At 56.2% G+C, this 16,614-nt stretch overlaps 6 protein-coding genes across 6 annotated transcripts; 4 read left to right on the forward strand and 2 right to left on the reverse strand.

The window, feature by feature from the left end:
* Positions 1 to 230: 230 nt before the first annotated feature.
* On the reverse strand, positions 231 to 2,895 carry GLRG_02298 (uncharacterized protein; the record flags this gene model as incomplete). The annotated part of the gene is made up of 4 exons (XM_008092956.1): positions 231 to 1,110; positions 1,170 to 2,149; positions 2,210 to 2,276; positions 2,354 to 2,895. The coding sequence occupies 4 exons, from the start codon at positions 2,893 to 2,895 to the stop codon at positions 231 to 233; spliced, it is 2,469 nt and encodes an 822-aa protein (XP_008091147.1).
* Positions 2,896 to 5,269: 2,374 nt separating this feature from the next.
* Positions 5,270 to 7,147, forward strand: GLRG_02299 (FAD linked oxidase domain-containing protein; the record flags this gene model as incomplete). Its single annotated transcript, XM_008092957.1, has 2 exons — positions 5,270 to 6,889; positions 7,115 to 7,147. The coding sequence occupies 2 exons, from the start codon at positions 5,270 to 5,272 to the stop codon at positions 7,145 to 7,147; spliced, it is 1,653 nt and encodes a 550-aa protein (XP_008091148.1).
* A 1,984-nt stretch (positions 7,148 to 9,131) lies between these two features.
* On the forward strand, positions 9,132 to 10,765 carry GLRG_02300 (uncharacterized protein; the record flags this gene model as incomplete). The annotated part of the gene is made up of 4 exons (XM_008092958.1): positions 9,132 to 9,191; positions 9,248 to 9,742; positions 9,791 to 9,937; positions 9,992 to 10,765. The coding sequence occupies 4 exons, from the start codon at positions 9,132 to 9,134 to the stop codon at positions 10,763 to 10,765; spliced, it is 1,476 nt and encodes a 491-aa protein (XP_008091149.1).
* A 747-nt stretch (positions 10,766 to 11,512) lies between these two features.
* GLRG_02301 (proteasome A-type and B-type) lies at positions 11,513 to 12,550 on the forward strand (the record flags this gene model as incomplete). Its single annotated transcript, XM_008092959.1, has 5 exons — positions 11,513 to 11,543; positions 11,605 to 11,611; positions 11,670 to 11,722; positions 11,779 to 12,166; positions 12,217 to 12,550. The coding sequence occupies 5 exons, from the start codon at positions 11,513 to 11,515 to the stop codon at positions 12,548 to 12,550; spliced, it is 813 nt and encodes a 270-aa protein (XP_008091150.1).
* Positions 12,551 to 12,722: 172 nt separating this feature from the next.
* GLRG_02302 (CHY zinc finger) lies at positions 12,723 to 13,211 on the reverse strand (the record flags this gene model as incomplete). The annotated part of the gene is made up of 3 exons (XM_008092960.1): positions 12,723 to 13,042; positions 13,111 to 13,154; positions 13,207 to 13,211. The coding sequence occupies 3 exons, from the start codon at positions 13,209 to 13,211 to the stop codon at positions 12,723 to 12,725; spliced, it is 369 nt and encodes a 122-aa protein (XP_008091151.1).
* Positions 13,212 to 13,701: 490 nt separating this feature from the next.
* GLRG_02303 (DNA repair helicase rad25) lies at positions 13,702 to 16,167 on the forward strand (the record flags this gene model as incomplete). Its single annotated transcript, XM_008092961.1, has 1 exon — positions 13,702 to 16,167. The coding sequence occupies one exon, from the start codon at positions 13,702 to 13,704 to the stop codon at positions 16,165 to 16,167; it is 2,466 nt and encodes an 821-aa protein (XP_008091152.1).
* Positions 16,168 to 16,614: the final 447 nt, after the last annotated feature.

Consider the following 16,614-nt stretch of genomic DNA (forward strand, 5'->3'; position numbering starts at 1 on the left):
AAAGAAGAAGAGAGAAAGATGTACGCCGCTGATTGCCCCGCCTGACCGTTTTTCCGTAATGCCCCTCGTATGAGAGAAAGAGAATGTGCGCGTGTGTGTATGTTATGTGCATGTGTATATGCATATGCGTGCGGTGGTTGTTTTTGTTAGTGTAATTTGCTGCTTGAAATTTTTTTTTACCGAGTTTTTATTCTCTTTCTTTGCGTTTGGCTATCTCCAGGTTGCCTCCCTCAGTGGTTACCATTTGTCTTGGGGTCCTTGGGCGGCAGCATGCTGGCGCGGTTGGTGCGCTCCTGCAACACACCATTTGGTACTGTGGTGTCGGCCTCCTTCTCGGCGCTGATGAGCTTTTCCATGAAGGCTATGTAGTCGTACTGCGGCATGCCGCGGTCCTCAGCTGTGTCCGGGCCGTTGTGTGGGGGGATGATCTCGATGAGCTTATCAATGACCTCGTCTGGGACCAGGGAGTGGCGGAGGTCCATCTCGGTGACGTAGGGCTTGCCGTCGGCGACCTCACGGAAAGACTGGAAGACCTGCTCGGCAGTGTTCTGGTCCTCGGTCACGTCGACCATGAAGCGAATGAACTGCTCAAAAGTGACGTAGTCGCGACCGTTGGATGTGTCCATAAAGTAGTCGTGCATCTCGTCCTCGGAGAAGACGAGGCCCAGCGAGGCAAGGGCGGCGCTGAATTCGAGCTCCTGGAGAGAGTTGGTGTCGTCGCGGTCAAAGTGACGGAAGACGGACTCGAACTCCTCGAGCTGGATGGGCGTGAGGTTGGTCATGTTGCGCGCAACCATCTGGTTGTCGAGGAAGGCGAGCTTCTTCTGCACCGACGACTTGACCAGGCCATGCTCGTAGACGAGTTCGTCGTACGTATACGTTGTAAAGTCGTTTTCCTCAATGTTGGCCTCGTGACACTTTGCGTCCACGGCAGCGATGGTGTCGAGGTACTTGTCTAGCGGCGGAAGGTTGTCGCTGAGCTTGCGTACGTGGTGGAGTTGGTCCTCGACATCGCCGTCCAGACCCGAGATTGCCAGCTGCATGGTGTTCAACGCCATAGCGAAGTCGTTGGCCTTGTCGGCGAAGGACTTGCGTAGCGCGTTCTTGATACTGCAGATGAGTCAGTACTGAGATGGGCCAAGCGGTTCATTTGCAAAGGGAATGCTCACTCTCTGATGGTCTCGTTGATCAGCTGCGCTCGCGTCATCTCCGTCTTTGACAGGGAAGACCACTCCCTTTCCATCGTCTCGAGGGACAGCTCTGGTGGAGGGTCGTACGGCCGCAGACGGTATGTACCTAACTTGGTCTTGATGTTACCCAGCAGGGTCGCAAGCTCGCTCTTTTCGGCGACCCACTCCCTCTTCCTCCCACGCTTGAAAGCAGCAAACTCGTTGGCCTGTGCTTTGGCGTCGGCGTAGGTGCCCAGAAACGTTGCTTGCTGCCACTTTTCGACCTGCTCCCTGATCTGCTTCAGCAGCTCCCTCATGCGCCTTTCGTACGCGCTCTGCATCTCCCAGGCGCCGGCCATGTTATTCACGAACTTCTCCACACGGCGCCCCGCGTTCTCGACCTTCTCCATCTGGGAGAAGGCATGGAACCAGTAGGCGATGTAGGTCATGAGTGACCTCTCATCCGGCTTGGCAACATCGCACACGTCCTCGACATCCAACAGCTTGGGGATGCCAATCTCCTTGTGCGCAATGTCAAAGGCCATCTGCATGTTGCCGCGGTGGTCAGACTTGTCCAGGGCATCGTAGTCGATGAGATCTGGTCTGTGGATATCCAGCAGGGCGCAGAAGGCGAGCCCGTCGTTCCAGCTACCGCTAAAGTCGCGGACCTCGACCTCGTCATAGCAGGCCGTCTTTCTCTGGCACCACAACAGCAGTCCTTCCTTTGCCGTCATACCCTCCTCGTTGATGTCGCTGATGGTGAAACGGAGAATGAGTGTCCAGATGAGGCCGAGGATGATCTTCCTGTTGCCGTCGACGACATCCTCGGCGCCGATGTTGGTCATCTGGATGCCGCGGGCCTTGATAAAGTCGAGCGCGGTGTTGGCATTTTCAAACCGTTGCACGCGCAGCTTGGGTTTCGAGGCGTAGCGTCCGAGGGTGTCGTTGGAAAGACATTCCAGGAGGTGGATGAGGAGAACCTGGGGTGGAAGTTTCTGTAAGCTAAGAACCCCGCAATGTGGGAATAGGGGTTAACTTACACCATCGCTCAGATCAGCCACGAGATCCTTCACCTCGAGATTGCGGCTTTCCAGTTTGGTGTTCATCCTGCACAGAAAGTTCGAGTGTCAGTGCGTGTTCACGATGCTGGGTCTGGCTGCCCAAGGGACGGGGTCCGATCATACCATTTGGTGAACGTCTTCTGCTGGACCGTGATCCATTTCTGCTGCTCAGCAAACGCCATCCTCGTCAAGCCCTGGTCATGCGGCGGCTCGACGGCGGCGAGAGCGTCGGCGGGCGAAGATCCTGTGGCAGAACGAAATCGATTCTTCTTTGCTGTGCTCTCCTTTCGTGCTAGCGCAAGGCTGGTGCTTCCCGACCTCTGCAGTCGCTGGGCCTGCAACTCCTTCTTATCTCGTCTGGTTCTGGCGGTAGTGTTGGTTCCGCTGTTTGTGCGGTCGCGATATGCGGGGGATGTTTTGTTTGCACAAGGGGCAGAGAATCCGGCGGTGGTCGGGGTGGTAGGGGTCGTGGACGCGGATGAAGATGTAGAGGTGTGGCTGCCAGCGGTGGACGAGTGTTGGTGGAGATGGTGGGTGCCGGTGGACGAATGGTCATGTAAACAAAACTCGGGGAATTCCTCGTTGCACCCTGCGTTGCCGGGCAGACTTGAGCCTGACAGTGACAGCGGACGCGCCCTCTGAGGGCCTTGCGCTGTGGACGTCATTTCGGCCGATGTTAGCGGCTCGCTAAGTCGGTTAACAGCGCTCGACCGCTGCAGGCGCCGGGATGGGGTAGGTACTCAGTTTGGCGTATCGGACCTGCCAATTGCGGGGGGGGGGGGGGAGGATAAACTTTCGACCTTGGCGCCCAAGGATGGGGTCGTTTTCACTCCTCAGTATCCGTAGTGCAGCAGTACATACAGGATGTCTGCCAGAAATCGTATGGGTTCGAAGAATCAAACCAACCCACGATGCGTTACGAGTGAATGGAACAGAAAGGGTCCAAAACGCATATTCGGCCGAGTTTGGGGGATCCTCTCGTCGTTTAATACTGTCGTCCCGTCCTCTGGAGTTTCCGCCTGGCAGATACCAAACACTCTTCTTCATGTAATATAGACAAGCGCAGCCGAAGGATGTTGGGCAGCACTAAGTAGGACTACGAGGTGGCCCCTAGCCAAGAGCTCCCTTCTGAAACAAGTGCCTGTCTCTCCACCTCCACGATCTGGATCGCTAGGTATCCCTTACCTACCTTCCAAGAGCCCCGGACCTCGTTGACTTCCTCAACGATCGTCGTTTCCCAGTGCAGAAAGGGCCCGCCCCACTGCCACGCATGCATGCCATAATCATGATGCTTGGAGCCGATCAGCAAGGGTCTCCCCAAGGACGCCGTAGTCGCCGTGGTTCCAAATTGAGGATGTGAATATATCCTCGTCGTCGCGGATACGTCAGTTGCAACATGGGAGGGGGAGGTGCTGAGCCTGTCTTATGCTATTGTCCTGCACCTCTTAGCTGCACCCCCGAACAATGGACAACGGCCTGCTTCTGGTCTCTATGACTACATTCTTGGAACATTCTGGCCCTCAACTACTCCCGAACTGGAAATGGTAGCCGCTGCAAACCGAATCCCTCTGATGGCTTGTCTACAACGTGTCTATCCTGCACATCACCCGTCAACTAGCCCAGACTAACGTGGGTACGGCTTTCCGTGTCGGCAACGGCTGAGCGGTGCATGGATACAAGCCCGACAACTCTAACGAGGGCCGCATCAAGACATCGGACAGAAATCACCCAAGACCCGCTACTCGAATCTCGACTATTTGATTTTGGCAGTACGGAACTCAACAGCCGCCGGCCCAGCGTTTCGTGGGCTCATCGTCGTCACGGACCAGCCGCGAGACGGGGTGCTCAATCCGATGGGTGTCCCGGTCATGTTACGACACTTTGCCGCCCCGGCCGAGGCTGTCAAACTGAGGTGAAGAATAACGTGTTCAAGGGTTCCACAGACTGCGAAGCCGCAACCAGGGATTGGAACGCCACCCAAGAGATTCGAGTCCGTTACAGATGAATTGAATCTTCTTTTCAATGCTTGGCCCCCCGGAGAGTCCAGTAGGTATTGCAAATAATACCTACCCAGAAGGACTCTAAATAAGTGAGACACATGATCCGTGCTCTCGGAACTCGACATGCAAAGAGTGTGTCTTGGATGGATTTTATCCGCCGAGGAATGAGCCTGCAGGATTTCTATTCTCTCTGTTGTGTCTTGACAGTCGCTGCGGCGACGCTGCTATCTGTAAACCTTGGCCGTGTCTTGCTAGCCGTGTACGATCTTCGGCAGCAGTCAACCTAGCTGGTGAAACCAAATAAGAAAAGATTGAGACGTGTGCGACTGAATTCGGTTATTGCATAATTAGAGTCTCTCAACTCCGGCCGAAGTGAGTAGGTACGGTAACGCGAGGGCCCCAGCTGCTCTCGTCCGATTCATCGTGGTAAGACGGCCAGCATCAGAGCTTGGGCGCAGGTCTGTATTCCGATGGCTACATACCTAGGTAGCTAGTAAGCATGCGTCGGTCCAGGAAACCCGAATGAGAGCGTCGTGCGCTTGATGCTCCTCGTCTGAAGTTTTGGCTGCCCGTGAGATTGTTCGGTTCGGCTGTGTAGAAACCAATGTTGATGACGGCTCGAAAGCTAGAAGGGCGAACACACCGTGTCGGTGAGAACGGGGTATTGCCGACGGCGAAAGAGACATTTTGGCCGAGAGCCGCTGTAGTTATAGGTGACCCAGCGGGCTTCGTCACGCCATGCGGGTGATCAATTCCAACTCATCTGGCATTGGAAGGAATCCTCCAGGGGTTTGGTGCCTTAAAGCCGAAATCGGGGGGGCGGGTCAGTTCGTCCAAATATTTTGCGAACCTACCCATTGCTGTTTTTTTTTTTAATCGTCTCATCAGTCCGCCGGGGCCTTTAAGAGATAGAAAGAAAAAAAGGAAAAAGAAAGACACCGTGAGAAAACCAAAAAAAAGGTCCACAACCCAGCCGGGCCGGTGTTTCATCCTCCCTTCCTTTTCTACCTCGGTCAAGGTCACACGCACCCGTCACACAATGGCCTCCAGATCAAGAATACAGCCACTCCTCCGGACGGCGGTGCGGAGGCAGTCGCTCCTGAGCGCCGGTGGTCGGCACGCTCTGCGGCCAGTTTCGACCCCGGTTGCCGCCGCCCGCTGCATTGCGACCACCGTCGTCAGACCCTCCTCTAAGGCCGACGGCCTCAAGGAGATCAAGCTCACCTCCGCTGCGTACCCGGACATTAAGCGGGACTCCCGCTTCGCCGAGGTCACCGACGCCCACGCCGCCTATTTCAAGGACCTTCTGGGCCCCTCTGGCGTCATCGACGGCGTCACGGCCGACGCGGCCGACGACATCGCCGCCTTCAATGAGGACTGGCTGCGAAAGTACCGCGGCCAGTCGCGCCTCGTGCTGAGGCCCGCCTCCACGGACGAGGTCAGCAAGATCCTCGCCTACTGTAACGAGCAGAAGCTCGCCGTCGTGCCCCAGGGCGGCAACACGGGTCTCGTCGGCGGCTCCGTGCCCATCTTTGATGAAATCGTCATCAGCATGGGCCGCATGAACCGCATCCATTCGTTCGACGACGTCAGCGGCACCCTTGTCGTCGACGCCGGCGTCATCCTCGAGGTTGCCGACCAGTTCCTGGCCGAGAAGGGCTACGTCTTCCCGCTGGACCTGGGCGCAAAGGGCTCATGCCACGTCGGCGGCAACGTTGCTACCAACGCCGGAGGCCTGCGCCTGCTCCGCTACGGCAGCTTGCACGGCAACGTGCTCGGCCTCGAGGCCGTGCTGCCGGACGGCACCGTCGTCGACGACCTTTGCACGTTGCGCAAGAACAACACGGGATACGACCTCAAGCAGCTCTTCATCGGCGGCGAGGGCACCATCGGCATCATCACAAAGGTATCTGTCATCTGCCCGCAGCGCTCCAAGGCCGTCAACGTCGCCTTCTTCGGCCTCGAGTCGTACGAGAAGGCCCAGCAGGCCTTCAAGGCCGCCAAGGGCCAGCTCGGCGAGATCCTGTCAGCGTTCGAGCTCATGGACGCTGGCAGCCAGGACCTCGTCCACGCCGTGCGCCAGAATAAGCGGCCCCTCGAGGGCGAGCACCCGTTCTACTGCCTCATCGAGACGAGCGGCTCCAACGGTGACCACGACTACGAGAAGCTCGAGGCGTTCCTCGAGAACGTCATGTCCAACGAGATCGTCTCGGACGGCGTACTCGCGCAGGACGAGACGCAGAGCAAGGCCCTCTGGGGGTGGCGTGAGGGCATCCCCGAGTGCCTCGGCCACTGGGGCGGCACGTACAAGTATGACGTGTCGATCCCGCTCAAGGACCTATACCAGCTCGTTGACGACACCAAGGCCAAGATGGAGGCCGCCGGGCTCGTCGGGAACACGGACGAGTTCCCTGCCGTGGGGGTTGTCGGCTACGGTCATATGGGTGACTCGAATCTGCACCTCAATGTCGCCGTCAGACGGTACGACAAGCGCATCGAGAAGATCCTCGAGCCTTTCGTGTACGAGTGGATCCAGGAGCGTCAAGGCAGCATCAGCGCCGAGCACGGTCTGGGCGTGGCGAAGAAGAATTTCATTGGATACAGCCGAAATGAGACTATGGTCGGGCTTATGAAGCAGATCAAGAACCTGTACGACCCGGTATGTGTTTCCTCCTCATCCTTCTTCTTCTCTCCTCTTTCTTCTCACTCTTACTCTGCCTGCCCGCCCTCCTGCTCTTCCACTCTCACTGTTGCATCACTCTGCCCGTCCCCATGTGACCCCCACATCATTGACCCTCCCTATCATCGACCCTCCCTCTCATCCGCGAAAGCATCATCAGTCCTGTCTGGCTCCTTGAAGGAATGCTGACATCGAACCAATCAGAATGGCATCATGAACCCTTACAAATACGTCTAAGGAGTCGCCAAGGAAAGGCACGCCCTCCACTTTCTGCACGGGACGTGGGAAGCATCCCTGGATGCCGGAATGCAGTCCGGTTTGACCGGTCTGTCGATGTGCGGGTGAGAAAGGCTTTGAAGTCGTATGACTAGCTAGCTAGGCATTCTGCTTCCGCATCACCCGCCGGTGGGCGAGCCATTCAGCGTCGTACGTCCGCCCCCTTGGTCCGAAGAGAGAAGCAGCTGGTTGCTTTGTAAGGCGACAGAAGAGGGCGTGTTTTGTTGTTGTGATGTGAGGGCATGGCGTGGAAGAAACATTGTTGCCTAATTGGGACATATCTCGAGATTCCGGTCTTGGCGGCAGGCGAAAAGAGCAAAAAGGGGCCAATGCAGATGCAGGCAATGTAATAAGATATCTGTGTAGGCGGTGTACATTGGAATACCAAAGGAACTACGGAGTACAGCCGTCGCCCTAAGCCGCCCCCCACCTTACCGTCACCCCCTTCCTCTCTTCCTCGATAGATCTTACCAAACTTTTTGCATCTCTTGCTGCACCGATGGTCTTGGAGAAAGCGTGATGCTATGAGTAGGCACAACTCCGGGCGTCTCGGCCGCAGCTCGGCTCGCCAAACAGGCAAGACGTCAGCAACCCGCAGCCTTGGAACTGGTGACTCCGCATCTTACCTGGATGGGTTCCCGTGACAAAGGTAAGATACAAAGGACGGGTGATGTGCAAGTAAAAAGCCCCTGGGCGGGCTGATTGGCTGCAGTACGTCGCAACCACCCCGGGCCTTGGCTACGTATCTTAGCCCGACTCCCAATGACATGGCCTCGTCACCCTCTCATGGTTCGGTGGTCGCGGTGTGATCATCAGAGCCCGTCTCTTGGGTGTTCCTCTGCTCGTCAAATTCCCACTCCCTTCCCTGGTCCCCTTGTCTCCATGTCTCTCGGCGACCCCCTGGTCCGACCGGGCTTTCCGCACCGTTTGGCTGACCGGTTGCCAGTGGTTCCCTGGTAAAAATCTCACTCGCTGCGCTCCCATTCGCTCCTTTACTAATGCGGCACTCAGCGGCCGCGCCGATGTCAGCTCCAACACAGCCAATACGGGGCCAGGATCCGCTCTGCCCCGTGGGGCCTCCGAGCCGAACCCCTGCCCTCGGTCTGGTACGGCATGCAGCCCTACGGAGCCACACCTGGAACACGTACATTGCCCGTCGTCCCGCCCGGGGACGAGGGACGAGGGATGGAGGGATATGAGGTCGTTTACGCTTTTTGTTTTTTCCAACCCCCGATCGATAGTCTGCTTCAGTCTCTCCAGTGCACACTGCAAGGGTCGCTCTGAATGGCCGAGGCATCTTACGCCGAGGTAGACACATATGCACACAAACAGTAGTACCATGCCCACTTCCCTCTTTCCAACTTGTCTTGCCCGCTCATTTGCCTGCAAGTCAGCGGAAAAGGAATGCCTTGATGTCGCTTGGATTCCAATTGTTCAAGGGGGGAAAGGGCAAACAAGATGATTCAAGCACCGCGTCGAACCTCGGCTGCACTCACCAGGAGCAATCTACCCGCGCATCGCCCGAGACTATCGCGAAGGGAGGCACAGTTGATCATCTCGGGGCGGCCTGGCTGCATGCCGTACCCGCGAGCACCCCATTCGCCCAAGTTGTTCCAGGAGGCCAAGACCTTGTTCCCGGACGTATCACACATTGCCGTCATCCATACTCGGTAGTAGGGCTGCAGTACACCATCAACTGGCTCCCGCGACGCCTTGTGTGTGCCTGCCCACCCCCACAAGCATCGGCACTGGCCCACGTAAGAAGCTCCCGATCTGCGCCCTTTGGGGGCCTCTCAATGCCCCCCCCCCCCCCCCCCCTGCGGTGCTTGATACGATATATATGAGCACAGGCTCTGGTTTCCTGTCCAACTCGACAAGACAAGCTGAGCTATGGCCATTGTTCTTTGCGCAACATCCTGCCGTCTAAAGTCTCTCTGTTTTCAACATGGTTGGAGTTCGCGGAAAGTACAAAGGATGTGAGACGTGTAGGGCTCGGAGAGTTAAAGTGAGTCTCTGAAGAGTTGCGGCTGAGGAAGTTTTCCAGCTGATGACTCAAACCAGTGCGACAACGAACGCCCATTCTGTCGAAAATGTGTCGATAGCGGCCGCGAGTGTGCCGGGTATGAGCGAGAAATGGTCTTCATCACCGCAACCATAGACGATGCTGGCCGCTGCTCGTCCCATCCGCCGCGCCAAGTACAGTCGTCCTCGAGGAGGAGAAGAAGGAGCCACATCGCTGAGCAAGAGACTCCGCGCTTGATACCAATAGAGCCCTTGGCGCCGGCATGGGATGACTTGATATCCTTGTACGACAATGGTGTAGCGTATGCGGTGCAGATTGCCGCTTTGCACACCGGACTCCAAAACGTTACGAGGGCCGCCGATGGGCAAAGCCAGGTCAAGTTTCGGATGGTCTTGCCAAATTACTCGCCGGTCGACGTCGACACCTGGGACAACGGGAGCGATGTGGACTTGAGTGCGCAGGTAATGATAAGCCTTCTGCCCACGACCAACGACAACGGGTTCCCCGAGGGCATCTGCGCCCTTCTGTTCGAGGTCTGCAACCGATTCGCGCCTGAGGGTACGTCCGCTGACAGCTTGCAGCAAAACACATCCTCTCTGGTAACCAACGGCATCACCCCTTGGGGCGTTTCTCAGGAGCACCTAGACCTCGTCAAGAAACTGGGTCCGGCTTACTTCCGTCAATTTCCCGCCCATCACTTCTTCATCAGAGTATATAGATGCAGCGCTGTACGCAAGGTGCACAAGCATTTGCAGATGACCAGTTACTGACTTATTGGAAAGATCACCCTCGCTCTCTTGCATAGGAAAGCGACCTTCCTGGCATCCATGGAATGGTGCACTATCCCTTGGGAGCGGCATCCAAAGACCCTCTTCGACCGACTTTTCGACATTATTTCCCCTTTACCGAGCATATTCGCTCTGGTCGACCGAACGATACCGTTTGCTGCAACCATGCAGCGACGACTGAAGGCCCAGGAGCTGTTGGAGAACTGCCTGCAGCTGGAGAGAAGTCTTGAGGAGTTGGAGCTTGTTGCTCGCGCTCCTACGACTGAGCACCCGCACGCATACTGGATAGAAGAGCCAGACGACCCGGACGCGCAACAGATCCCATTCGCCGATAACCTTGCCTTCAAGGACGGCATCACGTCGGTGACGTTCCTGTACCACTGGATGACGTTGCTGCTCCTTCACCGGTGCATCGAGACCCTACACCACGCCATCTTCCAACCTGTCATCGAGGATTTTCCCAATATGTACCCCGACCTGCCGCCCCGTCTGCAGATCAACCTGGCCAGGTACCAGCAACGGCGGGATTTCGCCTCGAGAATATGTAGAGCCTTGGACTTCGCCGTGTCGACGACTGTTCAACCAGACTTGCTGGCTGCGCCTCTCGCCGTGGCCTTGGAGTATTACCGAGAAATCAATGCGTCTTCGAGAGACGGCGAGCTGGAAATCATGTGGTGCGAGCACTTCAAGTTGCGCTTGAAGTCGAAGGGCCAAGACATCGCCAACGTCCTCCAGAGTAGATCGTGGGCCGACATTGGCAAGTTCTGAATGGGATTGACTCTCGTTTTCTCTTATGCTAGGCTAGGCATGAACAGGCATAAAAAGTAGGGTTTAACACAAGATGAAGGTGGGACATGGCAGTCAGGGGGTTTGGCGCAGGCGCACTGCATTTCGGTAGTGAGTGGTTTTATTTGGATCTCGAGGAGCGCTGGGTGTTGAACCTCCATTCCAACGACGGTTGTATCTGGATCAGTTTGTGCTAAGCAGCAGTCGGGGCTAGCGGGTTGGATGGCTGCGTCTCTGAGAGCAGTGTCGTCCCCTCTTGTTATATATGTAATTCATCTCGCAGATGTAGACGCTCTGATAGGAAACGGTCGGTCCACGAGAAGACAGCCTGGGTTGGTTGGAAAATACCCAAATTCTGGCAACTCGAAATGTGAAGAATGACGAAAGTGAGCCCCCGTTACCCGAGCATCACGGTCGTTGAAAGTGTAAGCAGCGCTCGGACCACATAACGGCACGGGCAGGACTCTGTCCTCTAAGCTTCGGGAAGGTCCATTACCCGGACTTTCACCGGGCTGCGTAGGAGCTCCTGGAGCTTTTCAGCCTTTCCCATGCCAGCAGGTACCGAAGCTTCGTCAGACCTGCAGCCTGCCTCTACTACCTATCGCACTCCATCTGTATCCTCCACCGCGCATCCTTTCATCCACGGCGATTGTCCTACACCATCCAACAACTCGCCAACCCAACCAACACCACACATATTCCCATTTATCAGATCTACGATCAGTAAAAATGGCTTCAGGATACGACAGAGCGCTGTCTGGTATGACCCCCCCCTCACTTGCCCGCAACCTCACTGTAGCATGCTAACACGCCACAAACAGTCTTCAGGTTTGTCACGATCGCCCCTGCCATGCTCAATTCTGTGGCGCCTAGCTCACTCCTGCAGTCCTGATGGACACGTCTTCCAGGTCGAGTACGCCGGTGAAGCCGTCAAGAGAGGTAACGCTGCCTGCCCGCAACAATCAAGGGCGAAGCCCGGCTTACTGGTGACATAGGAACATGTGCGGTCGGCGTCAAGGGCTCAGATGTGGTCGTTCTCGGATGCGAAAAGCGATCAGCTATGAAGCTACAGGATACTCGAATCACCCCCTCCAAGATTCAGCTTCTCGACACTCACGTGTGCCTCGCCTTCGCTGGCTTGAACGCCGATGCCCGCATCCTCGTCGACAAGGCGCGGTTAGAGGCACAGTCCCACAGGCTGACCGTCGAAGACCCCGCCTCCATCGAGTACATGACCAAGTACGTTGCCGGCGTCCAGCAACGGTACACACAGAGCGGTGGTGTTCGCCCCTTCGGCATCAGCACCTTGATTGTCGGCTTTGACAGCGGCAGCAAGGTCCCCCGCCTTTACCAGACTGAGCCTTCTGGCATCTACTCGGCATGGTATGAAAACGAATTTTCCACGTAACAACTCACTAGCTAATTCCTCGCAGGAAAGCCAACGCTATCGGCCGTTCCAGCAAGACCGTTCGCGAGTTCCTCGAGCGCAACTACAAGGAGGACATGGACAGGGAGGCCACCATCCGACTTGCCATCAAGTCTCTTCTTGAGGTTGTCCAGACTGGAGCCAAGAACATCGAGATCGCACTGATGGCGCCTGGCAAGACGATTGAGATGCTTCCCATGGACGAGATTGAGAACTACGTCAAGAACATTGAGCAGGAGAAGCAAGAGGAGGCGGCAAAGAAGAAGACTGGCCGCACGCCGGGCACCGGAAGCGCGGCGATTCTCACGAGAGGCTCGGGCTCGGGTGACGGTGACGAGTAAGGGAATGAATAGGCGTTGCGGTTCGCGGATAGACGACACTGATGAGGGTATCTGACCAAATACCATTGTATTACCACCTTTAGACTTGGAAGTCGCGGGGAATCTACAAAGACGGTGTCCTTGAAATCGCTTGCTGCCACACTCATGTTCGTAACCCAGCCGACCTCCAACTCTAGCCTAGCTTGTCTGCGTCGTCAGTCGGGTCAAATATTGACCGCCCAGCAACCTGTCGGACACGCTCGTCCTTGATCATGCGGCTGTCTTTGCGTGCATCCTCGCCCTCGACAGAGATGGCAGCCTTGGGCGTCTTTGCTTCGATAACGAAGTGGTTATCGCAGTGCGGACAGTACTCGTCGGACTCCTCGAACTCGGTGGCGTCTTTGCGGAAGCACTTTTTGCACTTCTTGCAGGCAAATACCATTTCGAGACTCTGCATCAGGGGGTGCTTCTCCTGCTCGTGGTGGCAATCGGCGCAGTCGAACCATTTCTTGCCTGTAATAGTGGTCTCTGTTAGGGGCCTGGCATGTTGGTTGGTTGAGCAGGTGACTGGCTTGACGTACAGCAAGGCGACCGGATCGCGACTTGGGCGTTGAGAATGTGCTTGCTGCAATCGTTCGTTAGTTGTCGGTCAAGGGGCCTGACAAGGACCAGCTTACCACATGGCGAATGACCTGTGCGATGAAGGCGAAGAAATGGACGAAAGGGGCCAAAGGGCGAGAGACCAGGACGGGTGGTTGCTCTGGGTGCTCGAGGGGTGGTGCGATGTTCAAGGCGGCCGCGTTTTCGGTGTCAACTCGGAATCATGAAGAGAACATTCCAGGTACAGTGAGTGCCTCATTGAAGATTCGGTGATTGCTGATAAATTTTGGCGGGGTCTTGACGTGTTGTCCCAGTGCCTCCTGCCCGCTGCACGCCCCGCGAAGGTCACTGAAATTCACCTAAATGGATCCTGGGTAGTGGACCGCGCTAAGAGGAGCTGGCCAGTGACAAAAACTGTCGCCCCTTGGTCTGCCAAATCTTATCTCCGATAGTGTTGATTACCGATTTCTAGCTCTCAGCACGTCCCGCTGCCTGCACTACATCATCCACCTCGCGAAACTACCGTCCGCCGTTCAACCTCATCTCTCAGCAAACCCTACGATATTGCCACGATGCCACCGAAGCGGAAGGCTCAAGGGGCTGTCACCGGCAGCATCAAGGCAGGTAAGGGTTCCGTGGTGTCGACACCAGGAGGAGCCACTCCCAGGAGCATTGCCAGTGACAATGAATCCTCGGTGGTGGACCCTGTGAGCGAGTCTGAAGACGAGAACCTCGAGAAGAACGTCGATAAGTTCTCGGTCGAAGCCTACCTCGACAGGCCGAAAGCGAACGATTCCATGTCAGGACTCTTCAAGAAGAAGCGCGACTTCTCCTTTCTGGCACTCAAACCTGATTACCAGAACCGTCCTCTCTGGATCGACCCTGCCAAGGGACGCATCTTCCTCGAAAGTTTCAACCCGCTTGCCGAGCAGGCGCAGGACTTCCTCATCACCATCGCCGAACCCATCTCCCGACCGTCCTTCGTCCACGAGTATGCGCTCACGACGCACAGCTTGTATGCTGCAGTTTCGGTGGGATTGTCGCCCCACGACATCATCAACACGCTCGACCGTTTCCTGAAGATGCCTTTGCCCGACAGCATTCGCAAGTTCATTGAGGGCTGCACACAAAGTTTCGGCAAGGTGAAGCTCGTCCTCAAGAACACCAAGTACTTTGTTGAGAGTACGGACCCCGTCATCCTGCAAAAGCTGCTGAAGGACCCCATTATCGGACCTCTCCGAGTACACGGCACCGAGGAGATAACGACGACAGCCGCTCCGAAGCAGGGCCCACTGGTCATCCCAGGCACGGCCAACGCCGCCGGTGTTCGTCAGGCCGAAGAGCAGAAGGAAAAGGGCCGCGAAGGCGAGGTCAAGGAGGGCGAAGTGTATGCGGCGCTGAACGACGACGACGATGACGACCAAGAAATCACACACGCCTTCGAAATCTCGGACGAGGCAGTTGAGACGGTCCAGAAGCGGTGCCTCGAGCTGGAGTATCCAGTGCTGGAAGAGTACGATTTCAGAAGAGACGAGGCCAACCCGAACTTGGAGATTGACCTGCGTCCCGGCACCTTGATCCGGCCGTATCAAGAAAAGAGCCTGAGCAAGATGTTTGGTAACGGTCGAGCCAAGAGCGGTCTCATCGTTCTTCCTTGTGGTGCTGGAAAGACGTTGGTCGGCATCACGGCAGCTTGCACCGTCAAGAAGGGCGTGATCGTCCTCTGCACGAGTTCGATGTCGGTTGTGCAATGGAGAAACGAATTCCTCAAATGGTCCAACATCAAGCCAGAGGATATCGAAGCCTTCACTTCGGACAACAAGGGCAGGGTCTTCCCAGGTAACACAGGTATCATTGTGACCACGTACTCCATGGTCACGCAGACCAGAGAGCGGTCTCACGAGGCGAAGAAGATGATGGACTTTCTCCAGACTCGAGAATGGGGTCTAATGCTTCTTGACGAGGTGCACGTCGTCCCCGCCAATATCTTCAGAAAGGTCACGTCGTCCATCAAAACACACTCGAAGCTCGGTCTGACTGCCACGCTCTTACGCGAGGACGATAAGATCTCGGATTTGAATTTCCTTATCGGACCTAAGCTGTACGAGGCCAATTGGATGGAGCTTTCTGAGCAGGGCCACATTGCAAAGGTCCAGTGCGCCGAGGTCTGGTGCCCCATGACCACGGAGTTTTACGATGAGTACCTGAAGGCGTCTGCCAGGAAGAGGGCGCTGCTGTACATCATGAACCCACGCAAGTTTCAGGCCGCCCAGTACCTGATAAACTACCACGAGTCGCGGGGAGACAAGATCATCGTCTTCTCCGACAACGTGTATGCCTTGAAGACATATGCCGAGAAACTGGAAAAGGCATATATTTTCGGCGGCACGGGACAGGCTGAACGAATGAATATCCTTCAGAACTTCCAACACAACCCACAAGTCAACACGCTCTTCCTGTCCAAGATTGGAGATACGTCTCTCGATCTACCGGAGGCCACATGCCTCATTCAGATCTCATCGCACTACGGTTCACGTCGTCAAGAGGCCCAGCGCCTTGGTCGTATTCTGCGAGCCAAGCGAAGAAACGACGAGGGTTTCAATGCCTTCTTCTACTCCCTGGTATCCAAGGATACTCAAGAGATGTACTACTCCTCAAAGAGACAGGCCTTTCTGGTCGATCAGGGGTATGCTTTCAAGGTCATTACGCAGCTGGCCAATATTGAAAAGACCCCTGGACTTGCCTACGCCGCAGCGAGCGAGAGGCGGGAACTATTGCAAAAGGTTCTCATCGAGAACGAGGCCGGCGGTGAGGATGAAGTCATCGACGACCTATTCCACAGCGGCACTATGGGTCGCGCGCCGCCTAGGGGCAAGAAGAAGGCCGCTGCCCGAAGAACAGCGGGTCTTCTGGGCGACCTGTCGGGTGGGCAGGACATGGCGTACATGGAGCAAAACAAGAGGGTCAGGCTCAAGAAGGCTAAGGGAGAGAGCAGCGCGTTCTTCAAGAAGATACAGAGGGAGAAGGCTAAGCGGTAAATTGCATGATTAGGGACTCTAGGCGTTTTTTTCCCCTCCTCTCTCGGCATGGTTGGGACTTTGGAAAGCAAACGGCGCATTTGCTCCTTGTAGTATAGACACCAAACGCCATCGAGGCTTTCTCAAGACTGGACGCGGCGGGAAGATCGGGTAGATCTGTACACGATGTAATCGGCACGCAAATACGACATGAGTATGCATGCCTGCCCAGTTGCCCTCGAAATCTACTGTCTGTCTCGTGAAACAAGATGGAACTGCAATGGGTGCGCTGCTAATTGTGGTGTCCGGGCCGCCAGTTTCGGGGAGACAAATCTAGGAGCCGGTTGCCGCCAAGACCTCAGCCCTTCAACAACAGGGGGTCCGACAAGATCAGAACCAGTCGACAGCGTATCCCCTTCACGTGGGCCGGACTGGCGAATAAACCAAACCCATGGATAGCCCGGGGGG

This window comes from Colletotrichum graminicola (genome assembly GCF_000149035.1).
Source record: "Colletotrichum graminicola M1.001 genomic scaffold supercont1.6, whole genome shotgun sequence".
NCBI classification, from domain to species: domain Eukaryota; kingdom Fungi; phylum Ascomycota; class Sordariomycetes; order Glomerellales; family Glomerellaceae; genus Colletotrichum; species Colletotrichum graminicola.